Source organism: Hyperolius riggenbachi, chromosome 3 (genome assembly GCF_040937935.1).
Source record: "Hyperolius riggenbachi isolate aHypRig1 chromosome 3, aHypRig1.pri, whole genome shotgun sequence".
Lineage (NCBI taxonomy): Eukaryota > Metazoa > Chordata > Amphibia > Anura > Hyperoliidae > Hyperolius > Hyperolius riggenbachi.
Genome location: NC_090648.1, coordinates 380,027,363 through 380,047,276, shown reverse-complemented (window position 1 = coordinate 380,047,276; position 19,914 = coordinate 380,027,363). Strand labels below are relative to the sequence as shown.

Genomic DNA, 19,914 nt, shown 5'->3' with positions numbered 1-19,914 from the left:
AAGGTAACTATGTATTTTTTTTTTTATTGTGTAATTTTTATTTTCTTTACAAAAAACTTTTTGGGGTAACTATTGCGGAGTGTGGGGAGGTAAGGGGTTCGTTTTAAATGTGAAAAAATAAGAAAATGTTTGTACATGTAATTTTACTATTTGGCCACAAGATGTCCTCTCACATATCTTCCGTATTTGTAGTATTACTACGCAAAATGGAAACAATGCGTGGACGTGAAAGTATGGGCTTTGTGAAAGACGGAGCCGTCTCGTAGACGGCATCGGTCTTTCATACGGGGACATAGATCAATGAATGGGAACTGTGTTCCCATTCATTGATCTCCGTGCTAATGGCCAGCGGCGGGAGAGCACGCAATTGACCATGGCGACTAGCGGCAGCATTTTGGACGTAGCAGCTACGCCCAAAATGCTAAAGTAGTTTATGTCCAGCTGGCTCCTAAACAGGCATAGGCTGGTAAATTCGATTACAACAAAGGATTGTGCAGAAGTGTTATCTGATAAGCTAGGCTGGCTTCAGCATGTAGCATTGTAGTGTCCTACATAAAGCCCTCCCCTTGCAGGTTCATCTTTAACTATGACTAAGGGCAGATTGTAAGCCCGACACGCGTCAGTTGAACCTTGTGATTTTACAATAACTGCCATGTGGAATTTCTGAATAAAAATACCAGCATTTCTCCACCACTGCTTGGCTTGCGGATCCTTTTGTGCATATCTTTGGACTGGCTTGGCTTCCCAGATCCTGCACCCATTGGTCGAACTGGTAGGGGGTTTGAGCGTTTTGATTTCTACAATTTGTAGCATTGTAGTGTGTTGTGTTGGTGGTATAATGGTTAGGATCAGGGGCGGACTGACAACTCATGGGGCCCCCGGGCAATAGGAGATTATGGAGCCCCCATACCAGTGTTTCCCACCTTTCACGTTATATTTTTACAGACTAAAATATAATCATTTATTGACAACAGTAAATATGTTATCTTGAGATATTGTACACCGCCAAAAAATGGGTGTGGTCACGCAACAGAATGTGGGCTTGGTCATGGGTGGGGCAAAATATACATGACCTTAGCAGTGGTGTAAAAGGTCTGCCTGGGAAGTCTGAACTCTGCCATAGTGTTTCCCCCCAAAATACATGTAATCTGACAGCATTTCACCAAAAATCCATGCAATTTGGCAGAGGTTCCTCCAAAATACAGATAATATGGCAGTCGTTCCCCCAAAATAGACATTATCTGGCAGCAGCGGTTCCCCCAAATACACATAATTTGGCAGCGGATGACCAAAAATACATGTAGCAGCAGTGGTTCCCCCAAAATACACAGAATCTGGAAGCAGCAGTTCCCCCATTATACACAATCTGGCAGCGGTTCCCCAAAAATACACATAATCTGGCAGCTGTTTCTCAAAATACACTTAATCTGGCAGCAGCAGTTCCCCAAAAATAGTAAATCTGGCAGCAGTTCCCCCAAAATAGGTGCCCCCAGTATAGGTAACCAGGTCAAAAGGTATCCCCAGTGGAAGTATCCAGGTCTATAGGTTTTCCCAGTGCAGGTATCCAGGTCTATAGGTGTCCCCAGTATAAGTAGCCTAATCTACAGGTGTCCCCAGAATAGATAACCAGGTCTATAGATGTCCCCATTTAAGATAGCCAGGTCTATAGATGTCCCCAGTTAAGATAGCCAGGTCTATAGGTGTCTCCTGTATAGATAGCCAGGTCTTTAGGTGTCCCCAGTATATGTAGCCAGGTGTATAGGTGTCCCCAGTATAGCCAGGTCTATAGGTGCCCCCAGTATAAGCAGCCAGGTGTATAGGTGCCCCCAGTATATGCAGCCAGGTGTATAGGTGCCCCCAGTATATGCAGCCAGGTGTATAGGTGCCCCCAGTATATGCAGTCAGATGTATATGTCTCCCCAGTTTAGCCAGGTGTATAGGTCTCCCCAGTATAGCCAGGTGTATAGGTCTCCCCAGTATATGCAGCCAGGTGTATAGGTGCCCCCAGTATATGCAGTCAGATGTATAGGTCTCCCCAGTATAGCCAGGTGTATAGGTCTCCCCAGTATAGCCAGGTGTATAGGTCTCCCCAGTATATGCAGCCAGGTGTATAGGTGTCCCCAGTATAGCCAGGTTTATAGGTGCCCCCGGTATATGTAGCTAGGTCTATAAGTGCCCCCAGTATATGTAGTCAGGTGTATAAGTGCCCCCAGTATATGCAGCCAGGTGTATAGGTCTCCCCAGTATATGCAGCCAGGTGTATAGGTCTCCCCAGTATAAGCAGCCAGGCTTGTAGGTGTCTCCAGGAGGGGAGACAGCCAGTGAAGGAGGGCGATGGGCATAGCAGCGGAGAAGGGGGGAAGTTCCCCCCCCCTTCTCTCACCTTGGGGCCCCCCTTCCTGGCTCTCCCCTCCAGAATCTGTAATGTGTCGGACAGCTGGAAGCGGCTGACAGCAGGCGGAGACTTACCGCTGTTCAGCCACCGGAGGCATCGCTGATCTGTGTGCAGCTAGTCTGGGCTTCTCAAGCCCACACTAGCTGCACACAGATCAGCGATCCCTCCGGTGGCTGAACAGCGTCTCCGCCCGCTGTCAGCCGCTTCCAGCTGTCCGACACATTACAGATTACGGAGGGGAGAGCCAGGAAGGGGGGCCCCAAGGTGAGAGAAGGGGGGGGGGAACTTCCCCCCTTCTCCGCTGCTATGCCCACCGCCCTCCTTCACTGGCTGTCTCCCCTCCTGCTCAGGGTTCTGTGGCGGGTGGCGGGCCCCCCCTGACCACGGGCCCTCGGTCCGTGCCCGAGTGCCCTAATGGTCAGTCCGCCCCTGGTTAGGATAGCAGCCTACCAAGCGGTAGGCCTGGGTTCGATTCCTGGCCAATGTATGTAAGTTGGCTTTTGACATCCTACAAATCCCTAAGCAAGCCCATTTTTCTCTTGGATATTTCATAATGGTACATGCTAGGCTGGCTTCAGCATGTAGTGTTGGTGGTGGTATAGCAGTGAGGAGAGCTGCCTACCAAGTACTAGACCTGGGTTTGATTCCCAGCCAATGTATGTAAGCTGGCTTTTGAAATCCTACAATTCCCTGGAAGACAAGATCCTCCACCTCCGGAGGGGGAAGGAGGGAGGAAATATGGAAGTCTGTTGAGCAGAAATTCTTCTTATTAGGCAGAAATCAGTTCGGTGGGGAAAAAAAATGTGCATTCCGTAAAATTCCACGGAATTTCAATTTTTTCTGTGGAAATTCCGCCATAGTGATATAGCAATTCCGTTCCATCACAATGGAACGGAATCACCAAATTCCAGCCGGAATCACAGGATTTTTAATTCCGCGGAAACCAGCGACCATCCCTAGCCGCAATACGCGTGCGCTGCTGTAATACGACATGCTGCTAAGAGGAGAACGGCTGGGGGAATCTCTAAAAAAAAAGGAAGCGGCCGCCCGCTCATAAGGCTACAGGAGCAGTGGCCACGATGGGGGGGGGGGGGGGGGGGGGGGGCACTATATACTGTGCACTATACTAGCTATATACTGGGCACTATACTAGCTATATACTGGGCACTATACTAGCTATATACTGGGCACTAACTAGCTATACTGGGCACTGTACTACTATACTAGCTATACTGGGGTAAATATACTAGCCATACTGGGGCAACTAAACTCCCTATACTGGGGCAACTATGTTAGCTATGCCGCAGCACCCCAGCCCCCCCTCCCCCCCGTAACCCGCTGCGCACGACACTGTCCACTAGGTCGCGTGCACCGCCCCCTTCCCCCCCCCCCCCTAGTCCCCGGGGAAAAATTTGGTCAGAAAGTGGTCCCCGGGCCGGAAAAGGTTGGGGACCCCTGCTTTAAAGGGAACCCCAGGTGAGAGGAATATGGAGGCTGACATGTTTATTTCCTTATAAGTAACAGATTGCCCAGCAACCTCATGGCGCTCAGCAGGCAGTAGCAGTGTTAGGGAGCTCTATCGACTTACTGAACAGGAAGAGCAGAGGTTCGAACCCTGGTCTCCTGTGTCAGAGCACTTAACAGTTAAACTATCCAGCCACTGCCAATCAGGCAGCAGCTTACATATGAGATGTAGCATTGATTTGACAGGTTGGTGCTTTTGAGGTAATCCATGCAGGCCCAGAGTAGTGTGCAGATAGTGAGCAGGCTACAAGTGGCTGCCAGCCCACCCACCAACTCATGGATCTTTGATTAATGTATGACGCATGTGCCCGCACAATTTCCACAATAGCCGGATAATGTAGAAGATAAAGACGGGCACCATCAAATTCTTCAAGCTCTTTTATTTGTGATGCAGGGAACACACTTGACTGTTTACGTGCGCGTTTTCTGCACAGAAAAACTCATGTTAATCAATGGGCTAGTTCACACTTAATATGTAGTTCGCGCGCAGAAAAAAAAACCTGACATTCTGCATGATGACTCTGCACATTTTGTCAGTTTTCTCTATCAATTACATCAGCTGCTGTGAAAAAATGCACACGTTTTCCTGCATAGAAACACACTTCGTGTGCAGAAAAAGTACACAGGAAAACGCCCGCAGAAAACTGAAAGACAAGCGTGTTCCCTGCCTCAAATGGCATACGGCTTCAATGCGACGTTTCGGAGCAGCACTCCTTTTTCAAGCTCTGCTGCATGCAGACTAACAGGTTTCACACCATTTCACATGTATATAACTAAAGTAGGGCAGCAGCAACCAATCATATTTAAACATACAAATTAACCAATCCTGTATCGCCGCTCCCAGCGGACCTGATGGGAAACTGCAGCTGCTATTAACACACTGGTTAGTACCTCACAGCCACTCCCTTATCCCCCCTGCACCACCAGTTAACCTGCGGTGTACCGCGCACATCGCACAGCATAGCCAGGCTGACATCACAGTCACTCCCACCAGGCAACTACAGCCGGATAAAGAATACTGCAGGGGCCAAAAAACAGGTTTACTATAACCGAAGTTGTATTATATCAGCAGGGGCGGCGCCAGGGGGGTGCAAGGGGGTGCTCGAGCACCCCCTAGAATTGTCCAAGCACCCCCAAAGCACCCCCTGGAGTGAACTGACTTCAGGCGTCTAAAAGACGCCAAGTCAGTTCACAGCGGCAGCCCGAAGCAGCAGAGCAGGGCTACGGTAAGATGGCCGCCCGGAGCCCTGTTCTGCAGACTTCGAGTCTGCAGTGCATGGCTTCGGGCGGCCATTTTCCCGTAGCCCTGCTCTCTGCATGCAGGCAGGAAGACTCGTCGTGACGTCGGGAAGGAAGAGGATCGTGGGCGCGCGGGCGCTGCGCGCCACAATGAGGTCGGGACTCGGGACAGGAGGTCGGGAAAGAAGGTCTTCTGGCTGTAGGTGAGTAAATGGGTTTTTCTTTTCTTTTTCAGGTGATGCTGATTGTGCATATTGGGGTCATATCTGCTACGGATTGTGCATATTGGGGTCATATCTGCTACGGATTGTGCATATTGGGGTCATATCTGCTACGGATTGTGCATATTGGGGTCATATCTGCTACGGATTGTGCATATTGGGGTCATATCTGCTACGGATTGTGCATATTGGGGTCATATCTGCTACGGATTGTGCATATTGGGGTCATTTCTGCTACGGATTGTGCATATTGGGGTCATTTCTGCTACCGATTGTGCATATTGGGGTCATTTCTGCTACCGATTGTGCATATTGGGGTCATTTCTGCTACCGATTGTGCATATTGGGGTCATATCTGCTACCGATTGTGCATATTGGGGTCATATCTGCTACCGATTGTGCATATTGGAGCCATATCTGATAACGATTGTGCATATTGGGGTCATTGGACGTTTTTTGTTAAAATCTGCTCACATTCCGTGTATTTTCTTGAGAAAACCTGCACAATTATGTGAATTTTCTGGGAAAAGGGTCACCAAAACTTGGGCCCTCTGTCTTTGCGTTGCACTTTTAAAGGGAACCCGAGGTGAGAATAATATTGAGGCTGCCATATTTATCTCCCTTTAAGCAATACCAGTTGCCTGGCTGCCGTGCTGGTCCTCTGCCTCTTATTCTTTCAACCATAGACCCTGAACAAGCATGCAGCAGGTCAGGGGTTTCTGACAATATTGTCAGAACTGACAAGATTAGCTGCATGGCTTGTTTCTGGTGTAATTCAGTTCACTACTACAGCCAAATAGATCAGCAGGGCTGCCAGGCAACTAGTATTGTTTAAAAGGAAATAAATATGGCAGCCACCATATCACTCTCACCCTGGGTTCACTTTAAATTACAGTTAGCCCCGCCCTCATCCGGTCATGACCACGCCCATTTTTTCGCCGCGGCGCGCTTCGCGCGCCGCAGGTTGTAGCCACCCCCATTTTTTGCCGCGGCGCGAATCAGCTCCCCCGGAAATTGGTCCAGCACCTGCATAGCACCCCCTAAAAAAATTTCCTGGAGCCGCCACTGTATATCAGGGTTTACTATACCAGGCAATACTCCTATATACTTATATTGTTGCTTGGCAAAGGATCTGGACATTTAGTTTACTATCCCCGAATGTTTACCATATCAGAGTTTACTATAACAAGATTATACTGTAAATGGCTGAGGCTATAACAAGATTGCCAATAATCTGAAACTGAGCTGCAACACGGTGGCCAAGACCATATATTGGTTTTCTACTCAGAGCAAGCCTTGCTGTTGTCAACCAAAGAAGTTGAGTGCACGAGATCTGTGTCTCATCCAGAGGTCTTTTGCAAATAGATGTATGAGTGCTGGCAGCATTGCTGCAGAGGTTGAAGGGGTGAGGGTAGACTTAGCCTGTCAGTGCTCAGACCATACGCTGCACACTGCATTAAATTGATCTGCAAGGCTATCATCCTGGAAAGAAGCTTCTTCTAAAGATGATGCACAAGAAAACCTGTCAACAGTTTTCTGAATACAAGCAGACTAAGGACATGGATTACTGGAACAATGTCCTGTGGTCTGAAAAGTGCATCTTGCCTACAGTCAAGCATGGTGGTGCAAATGTCATGGTTTGGAGCTGCACAAGTGCTGCTTGTACTGGGGAGCTACAGTTCATTAAGGGAACCATGGATGCAAACATATACTGTGACATATTGAAGCATAGCATGATCCCCCTCTCTTTGGAAACTGGATCCTAAGGCAGCATTCCAACAATGATAACTCGAATCATACCTCCAAGATGACCACTGCCTTGCAAAAAAACGAAACAAAAACAAAACAAAACGAAAAAAACGGTGCTGGACAGACCAAACATGTCTCCAGACCTATTGAGCATGCGTTGGTCATCTGCAAATGAAAGGTGGAGGAACACAAGGGTCCAATTAACTTTTCTGCACTTTACAATTGAAAATGTACTATCAAAATTATTTTGAGCATTCTCTTGCTTGCTAGTGGTTTTAAAGGCATTTTATTAAGTTATGAAAATATCACCTACGAGAAAAGATACATACATCAGTAGGGGAATATATTTGATATATTCCCAGAGATTACCTAGCACAGGGAGAGCTGTCTCTCAGCTTTTCCCTGTGCCCAAATAACCACACAGTCAGATCATATGTACTTGGGGGTATACCCCCCAAAAAGGCCGCAGCGACCTGTATTTACTGGCAATCACTGCTGCCATTCCTTGGTTATAGCATCCCAAAGCAATAACTTCTCTCTGGTTATGTATGCATGCAAGGTTTTTCTTTTTTTTAATCAGTTAGTAATGACACCTACCATATTACTCTTTCACCAGGTTACCTGTAAAAGCAATTTTCACAATCTCCTCTAATCTCTTAGTTCCGGTTATTTTTTAGGTAACTATGAGAAACTTCCTACAAGTACACAAACCCAGTACTATTAACTAAATTCAGAATCAGAATCACATTTATTCTACACTTATACTACATGGAGGTGTATAGATTGTCAATTAAATCCTAATAATTTTGAGTTGATTCAATTTTTTTTAACCTTAATGCTATCTCTCCTGCTAACAGATTTATGGTTCTCTCTTACAGCAAATGAGATGAAGACGAGTAGACACATGCCCTCTTATATGAAAGGACAAAAGCAAAACCTGGGTCCATTCTGTGAATGAATCATTGAAGAAAATTCAATTTTCAATTTGCATTTCTTAAAAATAAAGATTTCAGGATTGTCAGACATCCCCCAAGCTGAGTACAATAAAATAAGTTAGAAGCCTGGAGTTTGGACATTATTGTACAAAAGACTCCAGACTGTATATCAATAATTGAAAATGTAAACCTGGCAAACTTCTAACCAGGTTTTGTAAGCAAAATGAGCTTGTCACTGTATTATTGCTAGCTGCTTCTTTTTTCCTCCTCCTCCCTGGATTCAGCTGGTAGGCAGAGAAGGTATGAATTTGTGTCAAGCCTGGAACTCAGATCCAATTTTGATTGGCCAACAACTGACCAATTGTACTACCTCCAGGTAGTATGCCGACCAACATTTTGAGTGTTATGAATAGATTGTGCAAGTACACGCTTATACTACATGGAGGTGGATAGGTGCCAGATTAAAATTGCCAGTAAAGGTACATAGCTGCAGGCAGGCATGGCAATAATGTTTTGGGTTTGTTTTATTTAAAAAATTCAGTTTCAAAGGTAACAGTAATAATATACACATCAATATGAATGTACTGTATAAGAATTTTCTTTCCCATTGAATGTTTGGTTTAGCTCAGCTCTAAAGCACTATGCCCCCCCCCCCCCCTTTTTTTAGTTTCAAATCTTTTTGCTGAGAATAAGTACCGAAGTACAGGGAAACTAAACATAAGTTAGTAACTAAGTATAATTGAAAACATTTACATGTGAGTATAAATACCCACTATAGCATAAAAGTGCGAATTAGGAACATGTAACAAACAAAATCACATACCTATGAGCATTAATCGCAAAGAGCGGCTTCCATTAGGTGAACTTGAGATAAAGGTCAGAGGTTAAGCAAGTTAGTCAGTGGGAGAAAAGGCAATCCAAATAACAAAAAGCATTACATTAGGATAACAGGATTTGTCAAAGGTTATCTAATGGGCTTATCCAAGGAGACAATGTATTCTGGAAATTGAGCATAGAGTCCTTGGCAATGACGTTTCGAGAAATCATAACCTCTAGTCTAGAGGACAGTGCCACCATGACTAGAGTGGGTTGTCTCCACAAAGAGGCCAGATGCACCTTGGCTACCCCAACAATATGCTGGATCAGTCTATAGGGGGCCACACTAGCCGACCACCCAACCAATTGACCATCCAATTAGATTATTATAATCGACTTGGATGAAAATTGGTGCTGCCAAGTGCACGCCACTGCAATGTATAAATGTATGTAGTGTAGTGCATTTATACATTACCTGTCCGATGTCAGCCTCCACACGGTGTCCGTCCATCTCGCCGGTTCCGCATACACGCCGGCGGCAATGTGTCTGACATCACGAAGGCGCAGAGCGTCTGACGTCAGACGCTATGCGCCGCTAGCTTGTATGCAGCTTACCTGGCGAGATGGACGGACACCGTGCGGAAGCTGCTACAGGACAGGCAATGTATAAATGCACTACACTACATACATTTATACATTTTGGGGGCAGCGGCAGGGCGGACACGGCGGCTTAGCCGATTCACTGATGATTTCAAGCTGAAATCGGACGGGAATCGGCCTGTAGTATATGGGCAGATCCGACTAGAGACAAATTTACCTCTAATCAGATTCGATTAGAGATAAATTTGTCTCTTGGTCGAATCTGCCCATAATCGTTCTAATGTATGGCCACCTTATGATTGGTATATTCCACCTCAACAGATTTATCACCCAGAAGAACTGTGTATGGATTCATAGGAAGATCCAGGCCTTTGACCAGCTGCCATACTGTACGCCAAAATCTTTGCGTCTGTGGGCAGGACCACCAGATATTTTATTTATTTGTTGTATTTATAAAGCGCCAACATATTACGCAGCGCTGGACAATAAATAGGGATACATACAATATTTAGGGGTGACATACAGCAAAATGACAATACCTGAATACAAGAAAGATCAGATCATGCAGCACAGTATGAGTACAAGGTAATGCTTAGTCAGTCACTGGATGGAGCATGGAGATTAGGCAAGTTAGGTTCACTCAGATGCCTAGCATGGGTTCATAGTAATGGAGGTGCATGATCAGGTTGGACACAAAAGGAGGAGGACCCTGCCCAAAGGCTTACAATCTGAAGGGAGAGGTAGGGACACGAGAGGTAGGAGACCAGAGTTCAGCTGTGGGTTTAGAGCACTTGTGAGGGGTAGTAAGCCAGAGTGAAAAGGTGAGTTTTGAGGGCTTTCTTGAAGATGTTGAAGGAGGGGGCTGCCCTAATGGGTGGAGGTAGGGAGTTCCATAGCGTTGGAGCAGCTCTTGAGAAGTCCTGGAGGCGTGCATGGGACTGGATGATGCGGGGGGCGGTTAGGCGAAGTTCATTGGAAGAGCGGAGTGAGCGGCTAGGTGTGTACCTCTGAGTAAGATCGGAAATGTAGGTTGGACAGGTTTTGTGGACAGATTTGTAGGTCAGACACAGTATCTTGAATCTGATTCTGGACTGGATAGGAAGCCAGTGGAGGGATTCAAGGAGGGGATCCGCCATGGGAGCAGTGGATAATTCTGGCTGCTGCATTCATGATGGACTGCAGTGGGGCTGTTCGGGTCATAGGGAGACCAGACAGCAGGGCATTGCAGTAGTCAAGGCGGGAAATTATGAGGGCATGGATGAGGAGTTTGGTGGTGGCAGAGGTCAGAAAAGAGCGAATCTTACAGATGTTACGAAGGTGGAAGTTGCAGGACTTTGTGAGGTTTTGGATGTGGGGAGTGAAGGAGAGTGCAGAGTCCAGGGTGACACCCAGACAGCGGGCTTGAGAGGTAGGGTGAATGGTAGTGTGGTTAACAGTGACATGCACATCTGGGAGGTTTATGGATGTCCGGGGTGGGAAGATCATAAATTCCGTTTTGTCTAGGTTTAGTTTCAGGAACCTAGCGGACATCCAGGAGGTGATGTCTGATAGACAGGAGGAGACCTTGTCCATGGTAGTGGTGGATATGTCAGGGGTGTGGAGGTAGATCTGGGTGTCATCTGCATACAGATGATAGTTAAAACCCATGGAGGAGATAACCTTGCCAATGGAGGATGTGTATAGGGTGAACAGTAGGGGGCCAAGGACCGAACCTTGGGGGACTCCCACCGAGAGGTGGTTGGGGGTGGATGAGGACTCATTGAAGGTGGTCGTGAAGGAGCGGTTGGAGAGGTAGGATGAAAGCCAGGACAGGGCAAGAACGTGAATGCCCATGGACTGGAGGAGTAGGGGATGATCTACTGTGTCAAAAGCTGCTGAAAGGTCAAGAAGGAGGAGAATGGAGTATTTACCTTCAGCTTTAGCTAAGGCAAAGTCATTGACCACTTTGGTGAGAGCAGTTTTGGTTGAGTGGGCAGGCCGAAATCCAGATTGCAGTGGGTCTAGCAGTGAGTTGGCATTGAGGAACTGGGTCAGGCGTTTGTGAACCAAACGCTCAAGGAGTTTTGAGGCAAAGGGGAGGAGGGAGATAGGATGGTAGTTGGAGGGTAGCGAGGGGTCGAGGGAGGGTTTCTTGAGCAGGGGTAGTACAGTGGCCTGCTTGAAGTCTGAGGGGAAGGTGCCTGTGGATAGGGAGAGGTTGAACAGGGTAGGGAGGACTGGGGCCAATTCCGTGAAGTGAGGCTGGAGTAAATCAGAAGGGATGGGCCACAAGGAACCAGTACCACCACACCCTCTGAAACAAAGTGGAGAGTTAGACCAGTCTATCAGATAAAGCCTCACAGGTGTGAGGTATGCACAATATAGCAGTTTGACTGAGGTTTATAATGTGGAGTAGTACATACGTCCTTTGGTAAGGGTTAAACAACATTTGGCCCATCTAGTATCAGATAATGAATTACTAATGTCTTCCTCCCATTTTGAAACAAAACTGTGAATGAGATTTGAGAAGGACGGAGGTCTTGAAAAGGAACCATACAACAGAGAGATGAACCCACCCTACTAACCTCCCTTAAAACCACTGTCCCCTCTTGATTTGAAACCTGGTGCAAACCAAGAGTACAGGCCAGTGGTTTTAAGGGAGGCTAAGTAGTAAAACATCTGCCAGGACCAAGAGAGTTCATCAGGATGGGGATGATTGTCCAGGGAGAACGCAGTATGGGACATAATGTCAAAGGCATTAACAAATTTGCTTAGTCTAACAAAAATGATGGTCCAACCACCATTTAAACATTAAAAGACTGAGACCTGGTGCAAAGTCCGGGTTATTAAATATCTCAGTCAATAGGGAGGGTTTAGACTGTAGCTGGTAAAAACGATAGTAGCATCAAATGTCTAGTGAATGGGGATGTTTTGCAGGACTTATAGTTCTAATGTGGAGTCTATAGTTCGACTATCATTTTTAGGTGCCAACTGTGTGAGTTGGGAGGCAAAGTAGTATAGTGAAAATGTGAGGGAATGAAGGCCTCCTTACAGGTATGGAGTCAAAGGACAGTGTGCTTGGATTTTGGGAGTCTCCCGGCCCATATAAACTTATGATAGGCCCTCAGCAGATTATGAATATTTTCCATATGAACAGAGATTGGGAGGACATGGAATAAGTACACTATACTCAGCAAGATATTAATTTTCACCAAGTGGATGCATCCAGACAGTAATATACAATTAAGAAGATCGCACTCCTTTCTTGTTGAGCAGTCGCTGGTGATGGAACCCAATCGTCAGCAATATTAAGAAATTGTGAAGAAGGTTTTGCACACAGGCTGTATTCAAGAACTATGCAATTTTATTGTCCCATCACACACAATAGACAGTGGCGATAACTGTCAGATACTGTCTACTGTGTGTGATAGGACAATAAAATTGCATAGATCCTGAATACAGCCTGTGTGCAGAACCAGACAATGACATAAGGAATTCATCCCATTTGACCAGGTTTGAAGTTAATTTATTAATCATGGGAGGATAGGTATATAATCCCCAGGTATTTAAGAAAAATATTGCAATGCTGCAAACCCAAGGATAGGTTCAGTACCTCAGGTAAATTTGGGAATAAAAGTTCAGATTTATCATGGTTTAGCTATAAACCTAAAATAACGGAGAGAGATCTAATTAAAGGACAACTGAAGTGTGAAGAATATGGAGGCTGCCATATTTATTTCCTTTTAAACAATACCAGTTCCCAGGCAGTCCTGCTGATTTCTTTGACTGCAATAGTATCTGAATCACACCGAAAACAAGCATGTACAATAATACAATACAATAACATTTCTATAGCGCTTTTCTCCCATAGGACTCAAAGCGCTTAGGCTCTCTCAGATTCAGTAATTAGTAGGATGAAGTATTCACACAACAAAAGTTATATTTCTGCAAATGCCAAACTGAACAGGTGGGTTTTCAGTCTGGATTTAAACACGTCCAGTGATGGAGCTGTCCTGATCTGTTGAGGTAAGGAGTTCCAAAACGTAGGGGCAGCATGACAGAAGGCTCTGGGACCAAAAGTTTCCAAGTGGACTCTGGGTATGACTAGATTATTAGAACCTGTTGATCTGAGAATGCGGGGATTGCTACGCAGCTGCAACATATCTTTCATGTATCCAGGGCCTAAATTATTCAGGGATTTAAATGTCAGTAGGCCGATCTTGAATAGGACCCTCCATTCTATAGGTAGCCAGTGAAGGGAGTGCAGGACTGGCATTATGTGGCAGTGACGGGGTTGGTTGGTTAGCAGTCTGGCAGCAGTATTCTGTATCAGCTGTAGTCGGTACAAGACCTTTTTTGGAAGGCCAGTGTAGAGAGCATTGCAGTAGTCCAGTCGGGATGTGATGAAGGCGTGGACTAAGGTTGGCAGATCTTCTGGGGGTATGAGGTGCTTGATTTTTGCAATGTTCTTCAGGTGAAAATAGGATGATTTCACCACAGCAGAGATTTGAGTTCTGAAGTTTAAATCCCAATCAATTAGAACTCCCAGGCTACGCACATGATCAGAGCTGCACAGATCCGTGCCTCCTATTCCCAGTGGTGAAGACTGCAAGTTAAGTTGTTTTGTTATCATGCTCTGCCCTCCTTTCAGAAGGACTTCAGTTTTGTCTGCATTTAGTTTCAGCCAGTTGTCCTTCATCCATTGCTGTAGTTCACGTAAGCAGGCGTTTATAGTTAGAGTTGGGTCTGTCACACCAGGCTTGAAGGAAAGATATAGTTGAGTGTCGTCTGCATAGCAGTGGTATGTCAGGCCATGTTTTTGGATTAGTTTTCCCAGCGGTAACTTGTAAATCGTGAAAAGCAGGGGAGAGAGGATTGAGCCCTGGGGCACCCCATACCTAAGTGATACAGGGGTGGACAGGAAGGGCCCCATAGACACTTTGTGGGTTCTGCCACTCAAGAAGGATTGGAACCACTGAAGAACTATGCCATCAATGCCGCAGTATTCCTGTAGCCTGTTTATCAAGATGTCATGGTCAACTGTATCAAAGGCTGCAGAAAGGTCTAGCAGTATGAGGATGGAGCACTCTCCTCTGTCTCTTGCCATGAGCAGGTGGTTGCATCTAGTCGAATCTTGTCAGATCTGACAATTAAGTCAGAAACACCTGATCTGCTGCATGCTTGTTCAGGGTCTATGGCTAAAAGTATTAAGAGGCAGAGGATCCGCCGGATAGCTAGGAAACTGGTATTGCTTAAAAGGAAATAAATATGACAGCCTCATTACAGTTGTCCTTTATATTGAGGAGGTTTGGAATGGAGGCTATGTGGACTACTAAAGTATCATGATCACATCATCTGCAAAGAGACTTGCTTTGCAAGTATAATGTCATATTGTTATCAGCGCCACGGAAGATGCTAATAATAATTCCCTGAATGTTGGGAAAGCTCTAATACTACTGGCAAGGGGTTACAATACAAGAGCAAATAGGGCAGCCTAGCCTAGTGCCTCGGTCAATGAAAATAGGAGGATGTGCAGGGAGTTTGATAGTGGCTGAGGGTAAGGAATAAAGGCATTTTATTAATTTAAGAAATTTACCCCATCCCAAATCTCTCAAAAACAGATATTATTAAAAGCCTGGTGTCAAATGACTTTTCCATGTCCAAGGCTAGGATCGCAGTTGGAATCTTACGTGAGTTAACATGGTCTATAATGGCCATGATCTTCCTAATGTGATGCTTGGTGAAGTGGAATGAATCCCACCTGCTCCTTATGTATAGGGAAGGGCAATTTGAGATTAAGTCAGCTGGCAAGAGAAGTAAGGAGTAAATTTGACAATGTTTCACAAGTAGGGGACCCTGCCAGGTTTCGGGATCAGGGTTATGGCCGCCTGCAGAGGCTCAGAGGGGGGGAAAGACCCATTAAGTATAGCGTTATAGAATTTAGTCAGATAGGTGGGTGCAAATCCTTTGAAAAGTTCTTGTAGATGGCGCTAAAGCCATCAGATTCCAGAGCTTTGCAAATTTTCATTTTTTTTTTATAGCTCTCAGAATTTCTTGGTGTGAGAAGGGGGAGTACTAATAGATGCGGCCCGCCCCGGGGGAGTTTTCCCCCCAGGCCGTAGTCCCCAACTGTCCTGGCACTCTGGCTGTTGCAAAGCTGTGCCATCGGGTCAGGACAGGGTCTTCCTCCCAACTATAGACTCAAACTCTGCCCCCGACCTGGAGCCATCAGACTGAAGACCACAGCGGTGCTGTAGACAGGCCAATGCCAACTTCTGGCCGCAGTGGCCCAGGAGGGGAGTGTGGCTTGCCGGAATAAACCGTCTCCCCCCCCCAAATTAGAAATGGAGAGGGTTGGATAGCTAAGAGAATGCCATTCCCCTTGCCCACCATAAGCTCTGCCCTGCATTCAAAACTGCAGTGGAGAGGTTGGGTAGCAAGGAGAATGCCCTGCCTCCTGTCTCAAAACTAGAAAGGAAAAGGTAACAATGGCTGTAATCCGCCTCCTGTCTGGAAAACAGTAGGATTATTTTAATATGATGTCAACATCAACACACCCTCCTCCTGCGACCGCCCCCCCCTTCTCACCCACCTAGCCAACCACTTGTGACCTCTTTCCCCCAGCCACATTTCCCTCCCGTCGCTACCTACATCCCAGTGACCTCTCCCTCCCAGCCACCTACCAGTGACCTTAGGAGACAGACCAACCCAGCTGTGTGGATCCCCAAAAGCAACAGCAGAGTCAAGAGTAGAGGTCCAGTCAGGTAAACAAAACAAGAGAGACAGTCAGTGACAGTGAGTTACACAGAGCCCCAAAGGCTCACACAGTGAGACAGTGAGAGTCAGCCAACCAACCCAGGGCCTAGGAAACAGCAGCTCAGCCAGGCAACAGCAACCAATGCCCAGCCACTTAGCCTTAGGAGGTTTAGAGTCCCAGTCCATAGCCACTGGGTATATATTAAAGCCAAAGCCATTGGGGGTAAAGTGAACCACAAACATCACCAGGGAAGCAATATGCGGATTAAGAGGGACCATTCGATTACGGACTTGCTGCATAATTATTAGGTGGAGGAAGTTTCTGCTAAATATAATTAGAAAATGGTTACTATGGAAAATATCTGTTTTTATGGTATGGATGGCCTTATTGTTTCTTCAAGGAGAGAGAACCACTGCTGCTAGCTTCATGTACATTTGGTTCCCCTCATGACTTTGACACACAACCTTTAACGATCATGCTCACTTTTTAGCATGCCATGCATGCTACACATTCATTTGGCAACATGACTTGAAGTGTGGAAGGGACGTATCTTTACGTGTCATTTTTTCCGGTCTTGAAAAGTTATTGCTGTTGTGCACTTTTAGTGAGTTCATGGTTCATTCATATCTGGGGTAATGTTTGCTGGATTGACTGCTGAATTTATTATTTGAGGGTCATAATTGCTGTATTTCCCATTTTGGGGCCTCATGATTACTAAATGGTAGGCTGATACTTGTACCAAAAGAAACACAATAGGAAACATTATATATTGTTTTTTTGGCCACCTAATTAGTTTATCTTGCTAACACAGAGTTCTAACCCCTTTTGCCTTCAGAATAGCCTCAACGAACAACTGTAGTGAAAAGGCTGCCATATTTATTTCATGTTAAACAATACCAGTTGCCTGGCAGCTCTGCTGATCTATTTGGCTGCAGTAGTGTCTGAACAACCCCAGAAACAAGCATGCAGCTATTCTCATCAGATCTGACAATGTCAGAAATTCCTGATCTGATTCATGCTTGTTCAGGATCTATGGCTAAAAGTATTAGATGCAAAGCAGCAGCAGAATAGGAAGGCAACTAGAATTGCTTAAAAGACAATCAATATGGCAGCCTCCATATACCTCTTGTTACAGTTGTCCTTTAGGGCCCATTTCCACTATCTCAAATTTGCATGCGTTTTTCGCATGCAAATTCGCAAAGCAATACAAGTAAATGTATTGCTTTGCGAATTTGCATGCGAAAAACGCATGCAAATTTGAGATAGTGGAAATGTATCCACTTGTCAGGATTCCTTTGCGTTTTTCTGTGCAGAAAAAATTTGCATGGCAGAGCCGTCAGAATTCGCATATCGCATACCGCTATGCAAATCGCATACAATGTATTTAATAGGAAATTCGCATGAGGTTTGGGTATGCAAATTTTCATGCGAATTCACATAGAAACAATGGAAAAGCACACCAGCACTGCCATGGTTAAATTCGCATACATAGTCATCCATGCGAATTTTTACCGTGGCGATTTGCCCTGCACAAGTGGAAATGCAGCCTTAATTTTTTGTGGCATTCCTCAGAGTGTTTGGTCCATGTTGACATCACATGTAACAATCTTCTGATGGCTACTTCTACTATGCACCATGTCACAAAGCTATAATAATCACACTGGTTTCTTATTACATAATAATTCAGTGTATGCCAATGCCCTCCAGATCTCAGTCCAATTAAGCACCCTTGTGAGGTTGTGGAAAGGGACGATTTGCATTATGGATGCGCAGCCAACAAATCTGCAGCAACTATAGGCCTCAATTCACGGAGCATTATCAAACGTTTATCAAACACTTTATCAAACGTTTGATAATTTACCTCATGGGTAAAATCTCACTAAGGTGTTAAATATTTTTACCGATAAAACGTTCAACAAATATCTAACACCTTAGTGAGATTTTACCCATGAGGTAAATTATCAAACGTTTGATAAAGTGTTTGATAAACGTTTGATAATGCTCCGTGAATTGAGGCCTAGTGTTATATATTTGTTGAACGTTTTATCGGTAAAACATTTGATAAATATATAACACCTTAGGCCTCAATTCACGGAGCATTATCAAACGTTTATCAAACACTTTATCAAATGTTAGTGAATTCAAAATTAGATTTTACCCATGAAGTAAATTATCAAACATTTGATAAAGTGTTTGATAAACGTTTGATAATGCTCCGTGAATTGAGGCCTAAGGTGTTATATATTTATCAAATGTTTTACCGATAAAACGTTCAACAAATATATAACACTAGGCCTCAATTCACGGAGCATTATCAAACGTTTATCAAACACTTTATCAAACGTTTGATAATTTACTTCATGGGTAAAATCTCATTTTAAATTCACTAAGGTGTTATATATTTATCGAATGTTTTACCGATAAAACATTCAATCTATAACACCTTAGTGAATTCAAAATTAGATTTTACCCATGAAGTAAATTATCAAAGGTGTTATAGATTGAATGTTTTATCGGTAAAACATTCGATAAATATATAACACCTTAGTGAATTTAAAATGAGATTTTACCCATGAAGTAAATTATCAAACGTTTGATAAAGTGTTTGATAAACGTTTGATAATGCTCCGTGAATTGAGGCCTGTGTGGTTATAAAGGGATAGGCATGCCATCAACAATATTCAGATAGTGCCAATTTAAAATTGTAAAAAAATGCCACAGCCTACGGGGCCCAAAGTGTGTGAAGAAAATGTCCCTCATGCCATTACACAGCCAACAACCTGAACTGTTGTCACAGGATGAATCCATGCTTTCTTAAAGGTGACACTGAATCAAAAAAAAAAAAAAAAAGACAAAATTAATTGTATGTGTAGTACATATAATCAATATAACATTAGTAGCAAAGAAAATAGTCTAATTTTCATTTTTAGTTATATCTTTTTACATTGCATCATTCTCTAAAATATTAAACTATGAAAGAGTAGAGCTAATGACCCTTTGAACTTTTCTGCTGTAAAATCTTATCTGAAGTTGTCTTGCTGTCTTGGTGTTTTTTGAGGTATAAAGTGCTTCTGAAAATAGCACTGTAGCCAACTAAATTATTCATAGAGCTCAGAGAAGCTCTTTTGCATAGATAACAAAAGAAGTTTCTTAACTCTTCCTGTACTGGAAAACATTATGAGACTCATATCTGTGCTAAGGTTCTATTGCTCAGCTGTACTACACATACAAATCATTATATCATGTTTATTTCTCTTCAGATTTCCTTTAAGGCACAAGATACATATGCATTTGGGCTGCATGAAAGGGCCTCTAGGTTTGGTTTTCCCCTAGTCTTAGGGCCTGTTTCCACTTGAGCCATGCGTGTCTGCAAGACGCGTGGCGGCACTTCCGGGTCTGCGGTTATGCAGACTAATCCCATCAGCCGTGCCATGCATGACTATAGGATTCGCAGTGTTCCACACCATTTCGGATGGCAATGTCGGCTGAATCACTAGCGCAACCGATTCTGCTGGCGGCGCCATTTTACACTATGGCAGAGTTTCCCTGCGCGATTTGCCTGCGGGGAAACTTTGCAGATTCGGCGCAGAAGCCGCACCAGTGGAAACGGGCCCTTAAACGTCCCAGTCCTCCCCGAGTACCAAGGGCATCATTAACGACCAAGCAGGGGGAAGGGAGAAGAGATAGAGGAATTGATTA

The 19,914-nt window shown here is 44.8% G+C and overlaps 1 protein-coding gene across 2 annotated transcripts in view; it reads left to right on the top strand.

Annotated features, from left to right (window-relative positions):
- Window positions 1-8,184, top strand: part of LOC137561590 (putative transporter SVOPL) — a 116,508-nt gene extending 108,324 nt beyond the window's left edge. For both annotated transcript variants that reach the window (XM_068272899.1, XM_068272898.1), the window contains one exon: window positions 8,007-8,184. In XM_068272899.1, the coding sequence (XP_068129000.1) occupies window positions 8,007-8,018 (12 nt within the window). In that variant the 3' untranslated portion in view covers window positions 8,019-8,184. The remainder of the gene's footprint in view (window positions 1-8,006) is intronic.
- Window positions 8,185-19,914: the final 11,730 nt, after the last annotated feature.